The sequence below is a fragment of the Pan troglodytes genome, chromosome 8, assembly GCF_028858775.2.
Source record: "Pan troglodytes isolate AG18354 chromosome 8, NHGRI_mPanTro3-v2.0_pri, whole genome shotgun sequence".
NCBI lineage: Eukaryota > Metazoa > Chordata > Mammalia > Primates > Hominidae > Pan > Pan troglodytes.
The window spans coordinates 110,563,323-110,580,318 of record NC_072406.2 but is presented as its reverse complement, the minus strand read 5'-3'; the positions used below and the strand labels follow the sequence as shown (position 1 = coordinate 110,580,318).

Genomic DNA, 16,996 nt, shown 5'->3' with positions numbered 1-16,996 from the left:
GTTGGCAAGTTTGAAGCGGTGCAGTGACAACAGATAACTGTCAGCAATGTGGCACAGAGATAGGTTAGGAGGCAAGTTCTGAACTAAAAAGATAGCAGTGGATGGAGGAAAAGGAGCAGATTTGAAAAACACTATAAGGTCGAATTATTTTGACTTGGCTACCCTACACATGGGAATTGGGGGAGAAGTCTCAGAAGACTCCAAGCTTTCTGGCTACAGCAATAGGATAAATGGTGGTACCATCACAAAGATAAAAAAAAAAAAAAGCAGAGATAAGGACAGAGTTTGAGGAGAAGATTTTGAATTTGGACCTAGTGACTTTGAAATTCCTGTGGACAGCCAAGTGGAGATACAGAAGTTCATAGAAAGAATGTAGGTAGGGTAGAGATACAGGCTTAGGGAGCATCAGCATGTGGATAGTGACCGAAGTCAAGGGTGAGAGCAGCAGCAATCTGGGAGGAGTGCAGAGTGTGGGGACAGAAGAGTCCAGGGACAAAACACTAGGAACCCTAGCATCTGAGAAGCAGGCAGAGGGGAATGGCTCCCTCTCAAAAAAACAAAAACAAAAACAAAACACCATCCAGAAATGGAGGAAAACAGAGAGAAATATCATGGGAGCCAAGGGGAGAGAGGGTTTTGAGAATGGAGACTTGAAAAGTGTCAGTACCACAGAGCAGTCAGGTATGATAAGGACCAAAAAGTGCATCTGTCCACAGTGACATTAAAAAGAATAACAACAACAGGTCAGACACGGTGGCTCACGCCTATAATCCCAGCATTTTGGGAGGCCAAGGCGGGTGGATCGCTTGAGGTCAGGAGTTCGAGACCAGCCTGGCCAACATGGTGAAATCCCGTCTCTACTAAAAATACGAAAATTAGCCAGGTGTGGTGGCACATGCCTATAGTCCCAGCTACTTGGGAGGATGAGGCAGGAGAATCATTCGAACCCAGGAGGCAGAGGTTGCAGTGAGCCAAGAATGTACCACTGCACTGCAGCCTGGGCAACAGATCGAGACTCTGTCTCAAAAAAATAAATAAATAAAAATAAAAAGAACAACAACAACAAAAACACCATATCTTAAGTATATGGTTCATTATGCTTTCAAAGCACTTTCATATTTCTTATTTCATTTCTTTGGTGCCTATATAACGTTCTTACAGATGCAAAAGCTATAGGGCAGTGAGGTTAGGGGATTTGCCAAAGCCATCTAGCTAGTTAGCAACTTGGCTCCTGGAATTCGAGATTTCAGTAGAGAATCTTCACCATGCTTCCTGGTTCTACTCTTAGCTTTTTAACCAACCAATAAAGAAACCAGAATAGGGCCTGTTCCAGGACAGCTACTCCTTATTAGTATAGATTTTTAAAGGTTTGCTAATCACACGTTGTTTTGCACTCCCCAGAACCCAAAGATGTCAATACTGTGGGATCATCTGAATCTAAAAGGGCATTACCTAATTCTTCAGAAGATAGGTTTGCACCTAATTCTGTATATGGGAGAAACCATTGAAGGTTTTCTAGCAGAGACCTGATATAAATTTGAGTATGCCTTAGAAAGATTAATCGGTATTATTGAACTTGTGTTTGACTGTGCTTATGTCTGGGTGATAGATATTCATAGCACCTGAAACAAAATAATGAAAATACACTGTGAAGACCCATCTGGGCTTCTTTTGTAACTGAACCACTCTCCACACCCTGCCTTCCACTCCAATGAGTAGGCTGTCTTCACTAGAGAGGGTCACTTCTCATATTTGGAAGCAAAAGCTCCTTGCATATCTGATGCGGTCAACACTGACCTTCAGATCTCAATTCTCCCACCCCCATGCCTTCCAGAGGCAGGCCTCGCTCTCCATATAGGAGCCTCCTACTCACTTATTCACTCAGTCATTCTAGCAAGGGGAGGGGGCCTGCTCCCTCTGGCCTATCAGATCTGGACCTAGCCCAACTTACCCATGTGGGGCCAGGCCTGGATCTCTTCTCTGCCTAGCTCTCCATTGGGAGCAATTTACAACACACTTATCTCTGGGAATTCACTGCTCTATTGGGCATGGGTCTGATTATCTCTCTCTAACGCAGTCTATCATTCATAGCACAGAAGGAACACTAAACAAAGACCTCTATATCAATTTGTAACATTCTGTTCTCTTTACAGCTCAGATGATGTCACGGCAATGTTATCACACTGGAGGTTGGGCAAGGCCCAGAAACAGTCATCACTATGCAATGTTGATTTTCTGAGGGTGACTCACAACCTTATTTCTAGCTGGTGGCCTGTTTCTGGCCTTTTCTACTGACCCATAAAACTAAGCTTCCACCTGGGTGCATGGCTGTCAGGAACAGCTGGAACATTATCTGGATTCTGGTACCATAGGTCAAGGATAGGTGGCATTTCCCTCTATCCAGCATAAGATGAGCTGTTTCTCTTTTTTAAGTTTGCTATGTATGTAGTCCCCCTTCTCAGGGTGAAAGTGGCTGGCTATACAGAAAGAATAAAAGCAAGATAGGTGAATTGTGATCACAAATGCCTACTTTATCACCTACTCTGCTGTTTTGCTAAATGGAAACATCTGTTAATATTAAATATGAAAACTCATTCTTTTTTTTTTTTTTTTTAGGGACAAAGTTTCTCTGTCACCCAGGATGGAGTATAGTGGTGTGATCTTGGCTCACTGCAGCCTCAACCTCCCAGGCTCAAGTGATCCTCCCACTTCAAACTCCTGAGTAGCCACCATGCCAGGCTAATTTTGCTTTTATATTGTTTGTAGAAATGGGGTCTCGCTATGTTGCTCAGGCTAGTCTCAAACTCCTGGACTCAAGCGATCCTCCCTCTTCAGCCTCCCAAAGTGCTGAGATTATAGGCATGAGCCACTGCACCCAGCCAAAACTCATTCTTAAATTAGAAAAAGTAGAGGTGTTACCTATGTCTCTGTCTCCCTTCCATATAACCTTAGACAAGCAAGGTAATGTCAATTATCTAATCTGTCAAGTAAATTAATGAGATATGAGTTAAATAGATTTCTGAAGTCATCTTAAGCCCATGTATCATTCCACAGGTAAAAACTCTTTAGGTGGAAAAGTCAAACTGAGCTGATATTGTGATTTTTAAAAAATAGGAATGAAACATTCTAGCTTCTGCATCACAGACTTTTCACTTGTCTAAATGTGTCTCTAGAGGTAGACTACCTGGGTTCAAACCCTGGACCTCCAAGCTGTGTGACTTGGGACAAGTCACCTAGCCACTCTAGATAAAATGGGGATAAAGATATTAATAGTTACTTACCTCAGGGGAGTGGGGGGTTGTTGCGATGTTTGAATGAGTTATTAAAGTAAAGCACCTAGGTCAGAATCTAGGGCATAGCCAGTGCCAATAAGTGTCAGCTGTGTGTGTGTATCAGACACTGCCAGGCCATCTGGGGCTAGGCTTTGTTGCAGTGGCTCCCTTATAATGCAATAATGAGTCCCATACTGTTTTTCCTCACTGTAGGTCAGTGCAACTGAATGGCCAGCCCTTAGTGATGGTGGACGACGGGACCCTCCCAGAATTGAAGCCCCGCCCCCTTCGGGCCGGCCGGACATTGGTCATCCCTCCAGTCACCATGGGCTTTTATGTGGTCAAGAATGTCAATGCTTTGGCCTGCCGCTACCGATAAGCTATCCTCACACTCACGGCTACCAGTGGGCCCGCTGGGTTGCTTCCACTCCTCCACTCCAGTAGTACCCTGTTTTCAGACATCCTAGCAACCAGCCCCTGCTGCCCCATCCTGCTGGAATCAACACAGACTTGCTCTCCAAAGAGACTAAATATCATAGCGTGATCTTAGCCTAGGTAGGCCACATCCATCCCAAAGGAAAATGTAGACATCACCTGTACCTATATAAGGATAAAGGCATGTGTATAGAGCAGAATGTTTCCCTTCATGTGCACTATGAAAACAAGCTGACAGCACACTCCCAGGAGAAATGTTTCCAGACAACTCCCCATGATCCTGTCACACAGCATTATAACCCCAAATCCAAACCTTAGCCTGCTGCTGCTGCTGCCCTCAGAGGAAGATGAGGAAGGAAAAAAACTGGGTGGACCTACAAAAACCCATCCTCTCCCAACTCCTTCTTCTCTGCCTCTTTCTTGCTGCTGCCGGTTTTTGACACATCTCTTTCCATAGGGGAGTAATGGGTGTGTCAGCCCTGGCCTGCTGGGAGAGCTGTTTATGTGATTTCCCGGCTGATGTATGAGCGTGCACATCTGGGTTCCTGACAGTGGCATCCATCACTGGCAGTTCCTCTGGGAAGCGGGTGCTTCAAAAGTAAAATTACAATCACACTCCAGATTTGGTAAGAAGGTTCTATTCCTCTGTGAATCCAGATTCCCCCAGAGTTGTAATGGGAGTCAAGTAACAATATTCATTGAGTGGAGAGCAGCTTATTAGGCACAACAAAAAGTAATCATCATTCTTCATGTTGCTATGAGGGACAGTTTGAGTACAAAGAGAAAGCATACTGAAACATCAGGTACACACACACACCCCAACTGGACAAAGCAAATTAGACCTCTCCAAAATTAAGAGAATATTAGGGGCTCTATAGGGTAAGCCCTTAATTGTTTGGTTAACTCAAATCATTATTTTAAAAAAAGAAGAAAAAGGTGTGAAGCAAGGTCATCACTGGAAGACACAACTGAATCTAACCTTTTTGCCTCTTCCCAAGTAGCCTATTTGAGCTAGAACAAAACTTTGTTAGCCATTTTGGGAGAGAATAGGGAATCTAGAGAATGAAGATCTGGCCAAAACTATGGAATGGTAGGTAGGAAGCTTCTGAGTTGGGCAGGTGTGAAGTGGGGGATGAGGACGTTCTATATGATTCAAGGGGCATGAGGGTCTTTGCCAATGAGCTACAGCTGAAATGACTTTCTTTTCTGTGGATGTGATTTTCTTTCTCAGGATAAATGACAGGAATGATGCTTTTGTTAGAAGGAGGAGAGATTTGACGCTGTTCCAAGTGAGACGGTGATACAATTTCTGCTGTTTGTGAAAGGACAGGAATGGGGCGGGGGCAAGGCAGGGTTGCCGAGGGCAGAGACTAGGGAGGCTGCCTAAGACGCACACGGAGTTAAGGATTTGGGCCAAGTCTGCAAAGTGAGAGATGGAAGGGAGATTAGACCAAAGAGGAGGGAGAGAATTCTGAGCTTGGAGAACGGTGGATTTGGGAGAGGGAAGCTGACTACCTAATTCCAGGAAGCGAGGGGACCGGGTTTTGACATGCTTATCATTAAGCACAGGAGGAACGGCATACAGCAGATGTACTACAGCGAGCAAGAAAGGGAGAGCCCGAGGACCAGGCTGCACCAGGTCAGTGGCTGTGCTCAGCATGGAAGCAACTGGAGAGAGAGGGGCAGACCCTGAGACTGCCCTGCAAGGCTGCCCAGAAGGGGCCCGTTTCTCTGGGACCAGGCACCTCCCACTGAGGCTTCAGCTCTGAGAGGGCAGGAAAGTGAAGTACCAAGATGGGGGCGGGGCGGGGGGTAGGAAATAAGAGAAAGAAGAAACAGATTGACAGGCCAAAGTGAGGAAAAGAGAGGAAAAGAGAAATGAGACTAAAAGGTCATTCCCCCAACTGTTAAAAATGTGTGCAGATATCAACTTCTCTTCTACATACTGGTACAGGTGCGACTGCAGGGCCCCCTGATATAACAAGAGTAACCAAAGGTCCCTAAGAGCCTGGCCCTGGGGACCTACGGTTTGCTTTGCGTCCTTAGTAACCCCATGATAAAGGGGCTACTACTGTTATCCCCATTTTTCCTACGAGGCATGGAGAGGATCCATGGCTTGCCCAGGGGCACCCGGGGAAATGGGTTGCTGAGCGCGAAATAATCCAGAGCCTGCCCACTCAGCCACAAGGCTCAGCGGCTCCACAGGTCCAGACACCTCCTTCACATCTTTGTAGGTTCTGCTCATTCAGAACAGCCAGAACTCCACTCAAACACACTTTCTGTAAATAAGTGTTGATTTTTTTTTTACTAAACCTTGCAGAATATGGGTAATTCCCGCTTCTTTTATCTTTCTCTGTGTATTAAATGCTGCTCTCATGAGATTTAAGTTTTGTTTATTTTTTAGTTAATAAAAGGAAGAGGGAATTACTGAAATTTATCTCTGGAGTCCTGCAATTCTAACTTTGTAACTGTTTCACAGAAGAAATATGTGCATTGTTCAAAGGATACCAGAAAAACTCACTGTAAAATCACATTCCATAGAAACACCTTGGCTTTTTCCCTTGGAGGGGTGGGGGTTGCGTGTCATAGGGATACCCCTATCACACTCACCCGCAAAAGACAGCCTGTGGCAAAATGCAGCATCACAATGCACTTCAAGGGAGCAGGTTGCCAGCTGGGAGCAGGGACAAAAGCACAGAAGAGCTCGTGGGGCAGCTGCCCCAGATCAGATATTTCCTTCCTAAAACAAGATGTGGCCATAATAATCTGAGACTTAAAAGCTACTTTATTTTAAACCTAGAATGGGCTGGCAGAAATGCTCATTTGAAAGACTAATAATGCATAATGAAAAGTTTCTGCCTATTGTTGAGCCGGTTTTCTGCTTCTGCCTCTAGGAATGATCTTCTTTCTCATTTCTTATCACAAAGGCTCAGAAGAAATACTCATTGTTATTTGGAGAGAAAGTCCCAATTCTTCTAGTGCCCTGAACAATGCTGCAGCTGTGGGATTATTAGCATTATCTCTGCTGGAGAAAAGTTTGAAAATACCAGAACTGAGCTACAGTGAGACTAAGGCCTGGGGCTCCCAGAAGCTCAATTCCCAAAAGCCTAGTGGCCCTCTGCAGCCTGACCCTTCCCCAGCAGGGGGGCGGTCCCTAGGCAGGTGGGCTCAAAGCCTTGCACTCTCCAGAAGGGCAGAGGTTGCTGGTGGATGCTGCCTGAAGAGGCTCCCACCTGCTGTCAGCACTGGGAGTCTCTGTGGCCCCCTGGCAGTGAGGACTCGTGTGCTAACCACTTAGCCTCCGGTGGTCATGGCGAGGCCCAGAATCTGCAGGTGTGCTCCACAGGCACTCAAGGCCCCAGTGTCTGGGATGGATGCAGCTGCAGGATTCACCTTGGAAATCCATTGAGAGTAGCTTTATGTTTGAAAACAAAAGGGCAGTGTTGAGTCTCTGCAGAAGCAAAGGTGAACCAGGTGGATCCCTCTGACGATAAAAGCACAAGGGGAAGGGAAGACTAACATTTTGAAATATCAATAGAGCAACCAAAATTAATAGCGCTGTGGCTTGGAAAAGGCAAGAGAAGAAAGGGCATAAACTTTACCTCGCATGGCTTCCTCCACTTCTCCTCTCTCCAGCATTGGCACAACTGCCCCAGCCTGGCCCCTGCTGAGTGCTCGTTTCCACCAACTTACTCTCCACGTCCACAGACTCCCCTCTGCCAGCCACTCTGTGCCCAGCCAGGAGCCCAGGGAAATCTGCTGTATTGAAGTGAAGTTTCCATTTTAGAATTGTTTGTAATCTTTTCTTAGGATATACCAGGATTGAAAAGCAGATAAGAAGTACTCCAAAGAGAGATAGTGCTAAAATGAATTTTATTATTATTATAAGGCCCAAACAACTGGGACATACAGAACCCTTCTCTCTGAGTTCCACTAACCATGGCACAAAGGCTTCTGTGGCTGCCCTTCCTTGATCAAGTGCCTTCTTCTTATCAGACGTGCTATTTTATTGAATGCTCACAGCAGTGCTGGGTGGTGTGGTAAGTGTTCAGACCCAATTATAGATGGGGAGGATTAGAGAAAGAACTTGTCCAAGACCACCCAGAAAAACAGTGTGGCAAAACTAGGAGTTGAACCCAGGTCTGTTAAATTTCAAAGCCTGCTATCCCTACACTGTGCTACCTCTCACCTGACTGATTGTAGCCACCTATTTCTCATCTCTGTATTGCCCACAGCTAGATTCCTTAACATCTCATGTGTGTCCTACAGAGAACCCTAGCAGTGCCTTACCCCCAGTACAACCGCTCTCTGGTTTGAGGATGCCAACCAGAAGCTCTTGTGAGTAGTGAGTAGTAAGTAGTGTTGTGGACAGCCTTTGCTGTAGAACTTTTGAGTCCAGGTTCACCTTGGCCCATCAGTGGTCCTCCTGGTCTGTTCCGCTATGATTTTCTTTTTTCTTTTTCTTTTTCTTTTTTTTTTTTTGAGATGGAGTCTCCCTCTGTCGCCCAGGTTGGAGTGCAGTGGCACAATCTCGGCTCACTGCAAGCTCCGCCTCCTGGGTTCACGCCATTCTCCTGCCTCAGCCTTCAGAGTAGCTGGGACTACAGGCGTCAGCCACCACACCTGGCTAATTTTTTTGTGTTTTTAGTAGAGACGGGGTTTCACCGTGTTAGCCAGGATGGTCTTGATCTCCTGACCTCGTGGTCTGCCCATCTCGGCCTCCCAAAGTGCTGGGACTACAGGCATGAGCCACGGCGCCTGGCCTCCACTATGATTTTCTATAAAGCAGTTTTAAGGACCACTCCCACCATCGCCACCAATCGTAGGTGAGAATCTTCAGTATTCCTAAGGCCTGAGAGGTGAGTGGCAGAGCCAGCCAGCAGCCCGCCCCCGCCCCGCAACACACACACACACAGCTTCTATGAGTGCTGCTCCCTGGCCCCCATGACCCAAAGGTCAAATCCATTAACCATTGCCCTCGGGGTAGTATTTGCAAATACCACTTTAAAAAAAGAAAGTCAAAATCCAGCAAACCAACTGCTTTGGCACCACCTCCTTCCAAACACCAAGGCAGCCCCTGTGAGCGCTGGGAGCATTTTGGAGGAGTTGACCAAGTTCCATATGACTGGCTCATAAGTAAATCCCAGGGTCCCAGGGTCCTATGCACACAGCAGAGAAAAGGCGCCCTTCCCATGTGAACATTACTCTTCTAATTATTATTCATGAAAATATTCTAGGATTCTTTTTCAAGTTATAAATGTTATTTGATAATTTATGTTTTTGGAAGAAGCAAAAAGAAACTTTAGTTTTGTTCATCTGGAAGTTGGCAAAATGAGTTCAGGAATACCTCCCAGAAAAAGTTTCCTCTCTGTGCAGGGAAATTTAACAAGTTAATATTTTCTTCCAGAAAACAGAGCAGATTATAGTTTATGGAACCTGGTGATTGTAGAGAGTTTGGGTCCAGGGGGTAGTTTGCATTTCGAGGTAATGTTTTGTAAGTAATAAGATGTGACTACTCTAACTTCCTATTCTCAGGGTGTTCTGTGGGGAGAGGGAGGCAACTGCTGCCCACACTACACCCTGACCTTAAGACTGATTGACTGATGAACTAACACATACTGGGGATCTCTGATTTCATGGTGTGCTGCCCTCCTCCCCTCCCCCACAACCTTTGCTTCAATTACTCTAAGTAGAAATTGAATTTCATAACTCCAGTTAGATGTCATTGACTATATTAGTTAAAGTCATTCTTAACTATAATAACAGTTAAACCCCAGAAACTCAATGACTTAACACAGTCCAAGTTATTTCTCGCTTATAATTCATGTAAAGTTGAATTGGTGGTATTGGGGTGGTGGTGGTGTTCTGTTCCATCGACGTGCCCAGAGCAGTTGGAGGCCCAACCTGGAACTGGAGTCAATCCTTTCCACTCAATTCTATTGGCCAGCAGTCATTTGGTCCCATCTGGATGCTAGAGGAAATACAGTCCTTATCTGGGCAGGTACTTTCCAACAACAGCTGTGTTTCATGGAAAAGGAGCACAAAACTATGATGGATGCTAGAAGACCAGAGAATGGGTCAATGCTGTTAGATCCCTCTAGCTGATTTGTCTTCAAGTGAGTATTACATACCATTTGTGTGTGGTGGTATCTAAATCCACAGGACCTTTTTGCACACTCCATAGTAACCTAAGCTTCCTTCTCCATCTCCTCCACTTCTAAAGTCCTGCCTCTCCTAGTACTTGGCTGATTTTTGTCAGAAAACAATCTGTGTTGCTCCACTGCCATCCAATGTAGATGCACATAGTAGAAGATGCTGCCCCCTCTACCAGAAACATCAAAAATATAATTTGAAACCTCAAATAGCAAAGTGGGTTAAAAGGTAACCAGAGAATCATAGAGGCCAACTCTAGACCCAATGAACAGTCACACCTGGAGATCACAACAGGCTATTCCACTGATTTTATCCACCTCAGAAGACAAGTCACTCAGCCTCTCTGGACCTCAGTGTTCTCATCTATAAAATGAGGACTTTGGATTTAAGTGAAATCTAAGTTTACCTGAAACTCCCTGTTGTCCGATGTTATGTCAGATGGTCTCTGGTCCAGGTGCTATTGTTTTTCTATTTCCTCCTCATGTTAGCTTATATATTAGATAACATCCTTTTGAGACGTTTCAAAGTTAGCTTTAAATTGTTGCTATTTCTACATAAATGCAACGTGCCTTCTAGAATGCATGCACATGAAATTCAACACAGATAACACATTTTGAAGATCCTCTCACCCTCAGGGATAGTGTCCTGATTTTATTTTTGAGTTAATTACTTGACTCTTGCCACCCCAGTTTCTTCCAAGCCGTGATTTAATGCATATTTAATGCAGACTAAGCATGCCCCAAGGCATACTCACCTTGTTAGGTTTTTAAAAGGAAAAGATTGACCTCACATAGGAGAAATTAGTTAAATTGAATTTTAAGACAAGTACGTGGGGTTGCTCCAGCAGCAACTGAAATGTATTATAGTAGAATTTCACCACGTGTGCACCTAATGTCTTGGAACTCAACTATGTCTACAAGTGCATGGGTGGTGGGAGGCTGAGAAAATTGGAGGAGACAGTGAAAGGAAAGATGAAGACAGACAGGGAGAGAAAGAATGAACAATCAAAATAATGCAGTGAGAGATGCAGGAAAGAATAAAAAGCAACGTGAAGGGTAATTATGTGGGAAACTCTAAATATAATCTAATAATAACAATGTCTCTTGCAATTTAAAATAGGTAAATAATTAAAAATGCATTACAATAATACCATACATATTGAAAGCTGGTAAATGGAAGATATATTAACATCCTTACATTTTCAAGAAAGAGGTAAAACTACTAATTTACATTAAACTTTGATAAGTCAAGGATACATGTTTTAGTCTCTATGGTAACCACTGAAAGAATACTTAAAAGACTATATTCTTTAAGTGAATGGAGAGGCAGTGGAATCATAACAAAAACGCTTCATCTAACAGAAAGCAAGAAAGAAGACAAAGATAATGAAGAACAAGACAAACAGAAAGCAACTAGCAAGATAATAGATTTAAAACCAAATTTATTTGTAATGGCACTAAATGTAAATGGAATAAATTCTCCGATTAAAAGATGAAGGTTGTCAGATAAGATAAAAGAAAGTTCAATTAAAAGCTATTTCAAAAGAAATATCTAAAATATAAGAAATTAAAAGGAGTAAGAAAAAGATATGCCATGCAACAAAAGGTGATGTCCTTATGTTTATATGAGACAATAAATGCTTTTGTAAAACCAAAAAGCATTGCTAGTGATAGGGACATTTCATAAAGATGAAAGTTTTGATTTAACAGTAAGATATATAATTATAAATCTGCATGTACCTAATGACATCTCCTATATGTGAAGCAAAAATCTAACAGAAATAAAAGGAGAAATAGAAAAATTTGCAATTATAATAGATTTTTAACTGCTATTTCTCTCAGAAAATGAGAGAAAAGGCAGACAAAAATCAGAAAGAATAGAAAAGATTTAAACAATACAATTAACATTTTATCTAAATGATATATGGAGAACATTACAACAACAAATGAATAAAGTCCTTTTTCAACAACACATCGAAATATTTATAAAACGTGGTTATATACTGTGACATAAAGTTTCAAAAAACTTCAAAGAATAATAACATACAATGTATTTCTGACAGCAGTGGAATATAAGTGGAAATTATAGATAGATGATAGATAGATAGATAGATAGATAGATAGATAGATAGATAGATAGAAAACTAGAAAATCTCCCTGTGCTTGAAAATTAAGAAACACACTTCTAAATATTCCATGAGAAAAAAATCAGAAATCACAATAAAAAGAAAATATTTTAAACTAAATGGAAAAGACTACATATAAAAATATGCAGAAAGAACTTCCAATTTCTGGTAATGTTACAGTTGTATCAGACTGACCCTTTTGCCAATAACAATTACGAACCTTAGACAAAATTTGAAAAAACAATTCTTTGAAGGCAATGCAGTACAGCTAAGAGCAGGCAGAAACTGCAGGAGATATAGCTCTTGAATGAAGAAAATCACACTGGGTGATATCCACATTTATTTGGCTTTTCTCCTGAAGGAATTCCCCTACTTCACAACAAAGAGCAAGGTCCATCAGCAAGCAGCTATTATATTAGACCGTGGAGTGACATTGGTGTTCAAGACTGCCAGAGCAGCTGAAAATTGAATGGAGAGGGAAAGGGAACAGGTGGGAGAAACTTAAAAAGCTGGTACAAAGTACACTCAAATATCTGACTGACCTCTGAACTATACTCTAAATAAATCAAAAGAAAAATTAGCATTTTAAAGTAATTGAAAATGAAAACATGGCAGATAAAAAGTTGTGGGATGCTGATAAAGCAGGACCTTGGGGAAGATCTACAGCACTCAACTCCATTAGAAAAGACAAAAGGTCTCAAATCAGTGGCCTCTGTTTCTAGAAGAAAAAAAACCCAAAGTAAACAGAAGACACGAAATAGTAACTATCAGAACAGAAACTGATGAATTAAAAAACAGGATCAATAAAAATTGATTCAACCAAAAACTGCCTCTAAGAAAATCAATAAACTCCTTTTAAATTTATTGAACATAGACTCCAAAAATAGATTCACACACAGATGGTCAACTGATTTGAGACAACGTGCCATGATAATTAATTCAATGGAGAAAAGATTTATTTATTTATTTATTTGAGATGGAGTTTCACTCCTGTTGCCCAAGCCGGAGTGCAATGTCACGATCTTGGCTCACTGCAACCTCTGCCTCCTGGGTTCAAGCGATTCTCCTGCCTCAGCCTCCCGAGTAGCTGGGATTACAGGTGCATGCCACCACGCCCAGCTAATTTATTTTTTTGTATTTTTAGTAGAAATGGGGTTTCACCATGTTGGCCAGGCTAGTCTCCAATTCCTGACCTCAGATGATCTGCCCTCCTGAGCCTCCCAAAGTGCTGGGATTACAGGCGTGAGCCACCACGCCTGGCTGAGAAAATATTTTTTTTTCAACAAATGGTTCTAGAAAAATTGGACATCTATATACAAAAAAAAAAACCACACACACACACAAAAGACTAAAACCTCAACCTTCTTTCACATCACACACAAAAATTAACTCAAAATGGATTGTGAACCTAAAAACAAAATCTACGACTATTAAATTTCTGCAAAAAAGAAAAAACAGGAGAAAATCTCTGTGACCCTGGCTAAGCAGAGACTTTACATAGGACACAAAATGCACAAAGATTTCTGCTCTTCAAAAGTCACTGTAAAGAAAATGAAAAGACAAAGCCACAGACTGGGAAAAAAAAATATAATAAAGGGCTTGAATTCAAACACATAAATAATAAGACAAACAATCCAATTTTTAAATAGGCAAAATTTGAACACTTAACATACTACCACATACCTACTAGAATGGCTAAAGTTAAAATAGGACAATATCAAGTGCTAACAAGACTACAGAGCAATTACAACTCTCAGTGTTGCTAGAAGGAATGTAAAATGGTACATCCACTTTGGAAAATGGTTCAGCAGTTTAATATAAATTTAAACACAGACTTACCATACAGCCCAGCAATCCCATGAGTAGATATTTACCTAAGAGAAATATAAACTTATGTTGAACTACCTCACACCCATTAGGATGGCTACTATAAAAATTTTAAAGAAAATAGAAAATAGCAGGTGTTGACAAAGATGTGGGTAAACTGGAACACTTGTTCCAGGTTGGGAATGTAAAATGATGCAGCTGCTGTGGAAAACAGTATGGTAGTTCCTTAAAAAAATTAAAAATAGAATTACCATATGATCTAGCAGTTTCTCTTCTGGGTATATGCCCAAAAGAATTGAAAGCAGAGTCTCAAAGAGATATTTGTACACCCATGTTCATAATGGCCTTATTCACAATGGATGTAACCCAATTGTCCATCAGCAGATAAATGGATAAGCAAAATGTAGTATATACAGACTATAGAATATTATTCAGGCTTAAAAATAAAGAAAAAAGGAAGGAATTCTCACATGTGCTACAACATGAATGCACCTTGAAAATATTATGCTAAGTGAAATAAGCCAGTCATAAAAAGACAAATACTGTATGATTCTACTTATATGAGGTACTTAGAGTAGTCAAATTCATAGAGACAGAAAGTAGCATTGTGGTTGCTACGAGGAGGAATGAAGAATTGTTGTTGTTGTTGTTTTTGTTGTTGTTTTTGAGATGGGAGTCTCGCTCCGTTGCCCAGGCTGGAGTGCAGTGGCATGATCTTGGCTCACTGCAACCTCTGCCTCCTGGGTACCAGCAATTCTCCTGACTCAGCTTCCTGAGTCGCTGGGACTACAGCTGTGTGCCACCACACCCTGCTAATTTTGTATTTTTAGTAGAGACAGGGTTTCACCATGTTGGCTAGGCTGACCTCAAACTCCTGACTTCGTGATCCACCCGCCTTGACCTCCCAAAGTGTTGGGATTACAGGTGTGAGCCACCACACCCGGCCAGCATTGTTGCTTAATGGATATAGTTTCAGTTTTAAAAGATGAAAAGAGCTGTGGAGATGGATGGTGGTGATGGCTGCATAGCATCAGGAATGTAGTTAATACTACTGAACAATACACTTAAAATGCTTAATGATCAATTTTACATTATATGTATTTTACCACAAACAAATTTGAAAAAAAGAAACATGTTGACACAAAAAACCCGTACATAACTAAAAAATAGATTATATTGGATTACATAAAAATATAAAACTTTGGTGCTACAAATGATACCACTAAGAAAGTGAAAAGACAAGCCACATAATGGGAAAAAAAACTTTTGCAAATCAAGTATCTGATAAGGGGCTTGTAACCAGAGCATATAAAGAACTCTTACAACTCAATAATAAAGACAATTTAAAAATGGATAAAGGATTTGAATAGACATTTCTCCAGAGAAGGTACACAAATAGGCAAAAAGCACATGAAAAGATGCCGAACGTCAGGGAAGTGCAAATAAAATCACAAGACACCACTCCACGCTGGGTTACTATACTTAAAAAAAAAAAAAATCAACAATAACAAGCATTGGTGAGGATGTGGAGAAATCAGAATCCTCATACATTGCAGTTGGGAAATGGAAACTACCAGTAGGGGAATGAATAAGTAAATAACAGCATATCCATTTGATGGAATTCATTCTACCACTGAAAGCATAGTGAGTGAACGATCTCAACGGTGGGCTGAGGAAACAGATGCGTGTGGCAGGGCTATGTGCTGTAGATGGAGAGTTGGAAGAATTTGCCCTAAGGTGGGCTGGAAGGGGTGGGTAGTGGGTTGGGGGGAGTGATGCTCTCTTTGATCTGCAGGTGGTGGAGATATTGATTCTTAGCCTCTGCCTTTCCCCCAAGGGATGCTCAATCTACTATATCCCCAGCCAGTTCCTGCAACCCATACCTTGCTGGGCTGGGCTCAAAGCTCCCAGGTGGCACCCAGGCACTGAGGGGTGGACTGTTCGGGGATTTAGGCCCTTCCAGAGCGCCCCCCCACTTCCAGGCACCCCCAATACACTTACGATTTTTTAAAATAAATATTGCAAACATAGGTTCAACACAAAACTCCTAATGTGCACTCCACTCCCAAAATAGATTGAGAACTCCTATAAATTCCAGCGTTGGCACTCTGGGGGCAACTGAGCCCTTCTGTGCGCTGTGTCACCTCCCCAAAGGTCAGGGAGAGCAGTCACAAAAGGACAGCTCTAGCCCCAGAACTTCAGTTCATTAAGCAAAGCCTGAGGTTCCGGGGCATGGGGAGGAGAGAAGGGATCAGCTGAGGAGCCAGGAAACCTGGGTTCTGAGCCTGGTTCGGACCCTCAGCAAGTTATTTCTTCTCTCTGCGCCTCCGTTTCCTCTTCTGTAAAACGGGGCATGGGCAAGGCCTGGCAGGGGCGGGGCTCGAACCCGCGGAAGGCGACGGCGGCTCCGGCCCCTCCCGGGGCGGGGCGGTCACGTGCGCGATCACGTGCGCGATCACGCGGTCCTACCCGGAAGCGCGCCCGGGCTCCTGCAGGCGGGGCGCTGTGCGCGCCGCGATCCGGTACGTGGGCCTCCGGGCTGTCCCCTCTGGGGGCGGCGATCCTCCCTCCGGAGCCCCTCTTCAACCCTCCCGGAAGTGAGGTAGGGGCCCTAGGGGTCCCGGGCGTGTGGCCGTGGGCCGGTCGCTTCCTCGCTCGGGGCCAAAGTTCCTCAGCCGTGAAGAGGGGTGGATGTCACAAGTCAAGCCTCCTTCCCAGGGTGGCCGTGAGGTTCGGGGGTGGGGGGAGTGGGGATTTGGGGTGAAACTGGACAGAAACTGGCGTGCTAGGCAAACGGGAGCCCCGCGGCGGCGAACCGCTGACTCGCTCTCTCCAGAGACTCAGGGGCAGGGCCGGGCTCCGAAGGTGTGGGACCCCAGAAGGAGCTGCTGAAGACGGGACCAAGGGCCACAGGGAGGTTTGCTGGGGTCCAGATGGTGAAAGTGGGCGCTGGGGGTCGCCCCAGGTTGGCCCCCCGCCATCTGGAGTTCCTTTCGCCAGTGAGTCCCCTCCGAGTTCCCTTTCTAGGGCAAGATAGCGAGGTGAAGCGGAAGTCTCAGTGTGACACCGGCGAGGTTCTCTTCCCAGCAGCCTTTGGGAAGCATCCCCCTGTTTCGGGAATATGGCATTCGGGCCAATCATGTGGGTGATGGAGCCCGTCTCAGGGTTCGGTTGCTAAAGGCCG

At 43.5% G+C, this 16,996-nt stretch overlaps 2 protein-coding genes across 30 annotated transcripts in view; both read left to right on the top strand.

Annotated features, from left to right (window-relative positions):
- The window catches only part of HPSE2 (heparanase 2 (inactive)), a 778,452-nt gene extending 772,308 nt beyond the window's left edge, over positions 1–6,144 (top strand). For both annotated transcript variants that reach the window (XM_054659851.2, XM_001166372.7), the window contains one exon: positions 3,486–6,144. In XM_054659851.2, the coding sequence (XP_054515826.1) occupies positions 3,486–3,651 (166 nt within the window). In that variant the 3' untranslated portion in view covers positions 3,652–6,144. The remainder of the gene's footprint in view (positions 1–3,485) is intronic.
- A 10,087-nt stretch (positions 6,145–16,231) lies between these two features.
- HPS1 (HPS1 biogenesis of lysosomal organelles complex 3 subunit 1) overlaps positions 16,232–16,996 on the top strand; it is a 30,818-nt gene continuing 30,053 nt past the window's right edge. For 7 of the 28 annotated variants that reach the window (XR_010146667.1, XM_063781032.1, XM_063781027.1 and 4 more), the window contains exon 1: positions 16,270–16,414. The gene's annotated coding sequence lies outside the window, so the exon portion shown is untranslated. Of the gene's footprint in view, positions 16,812–16,996 lie in introns of all 28 variants that reach the window. The other 21 variants (XR_010146666.1, XM_063781025.1, XM_063781024.1 and 18 more) reach the window with 12 other exon arrangements.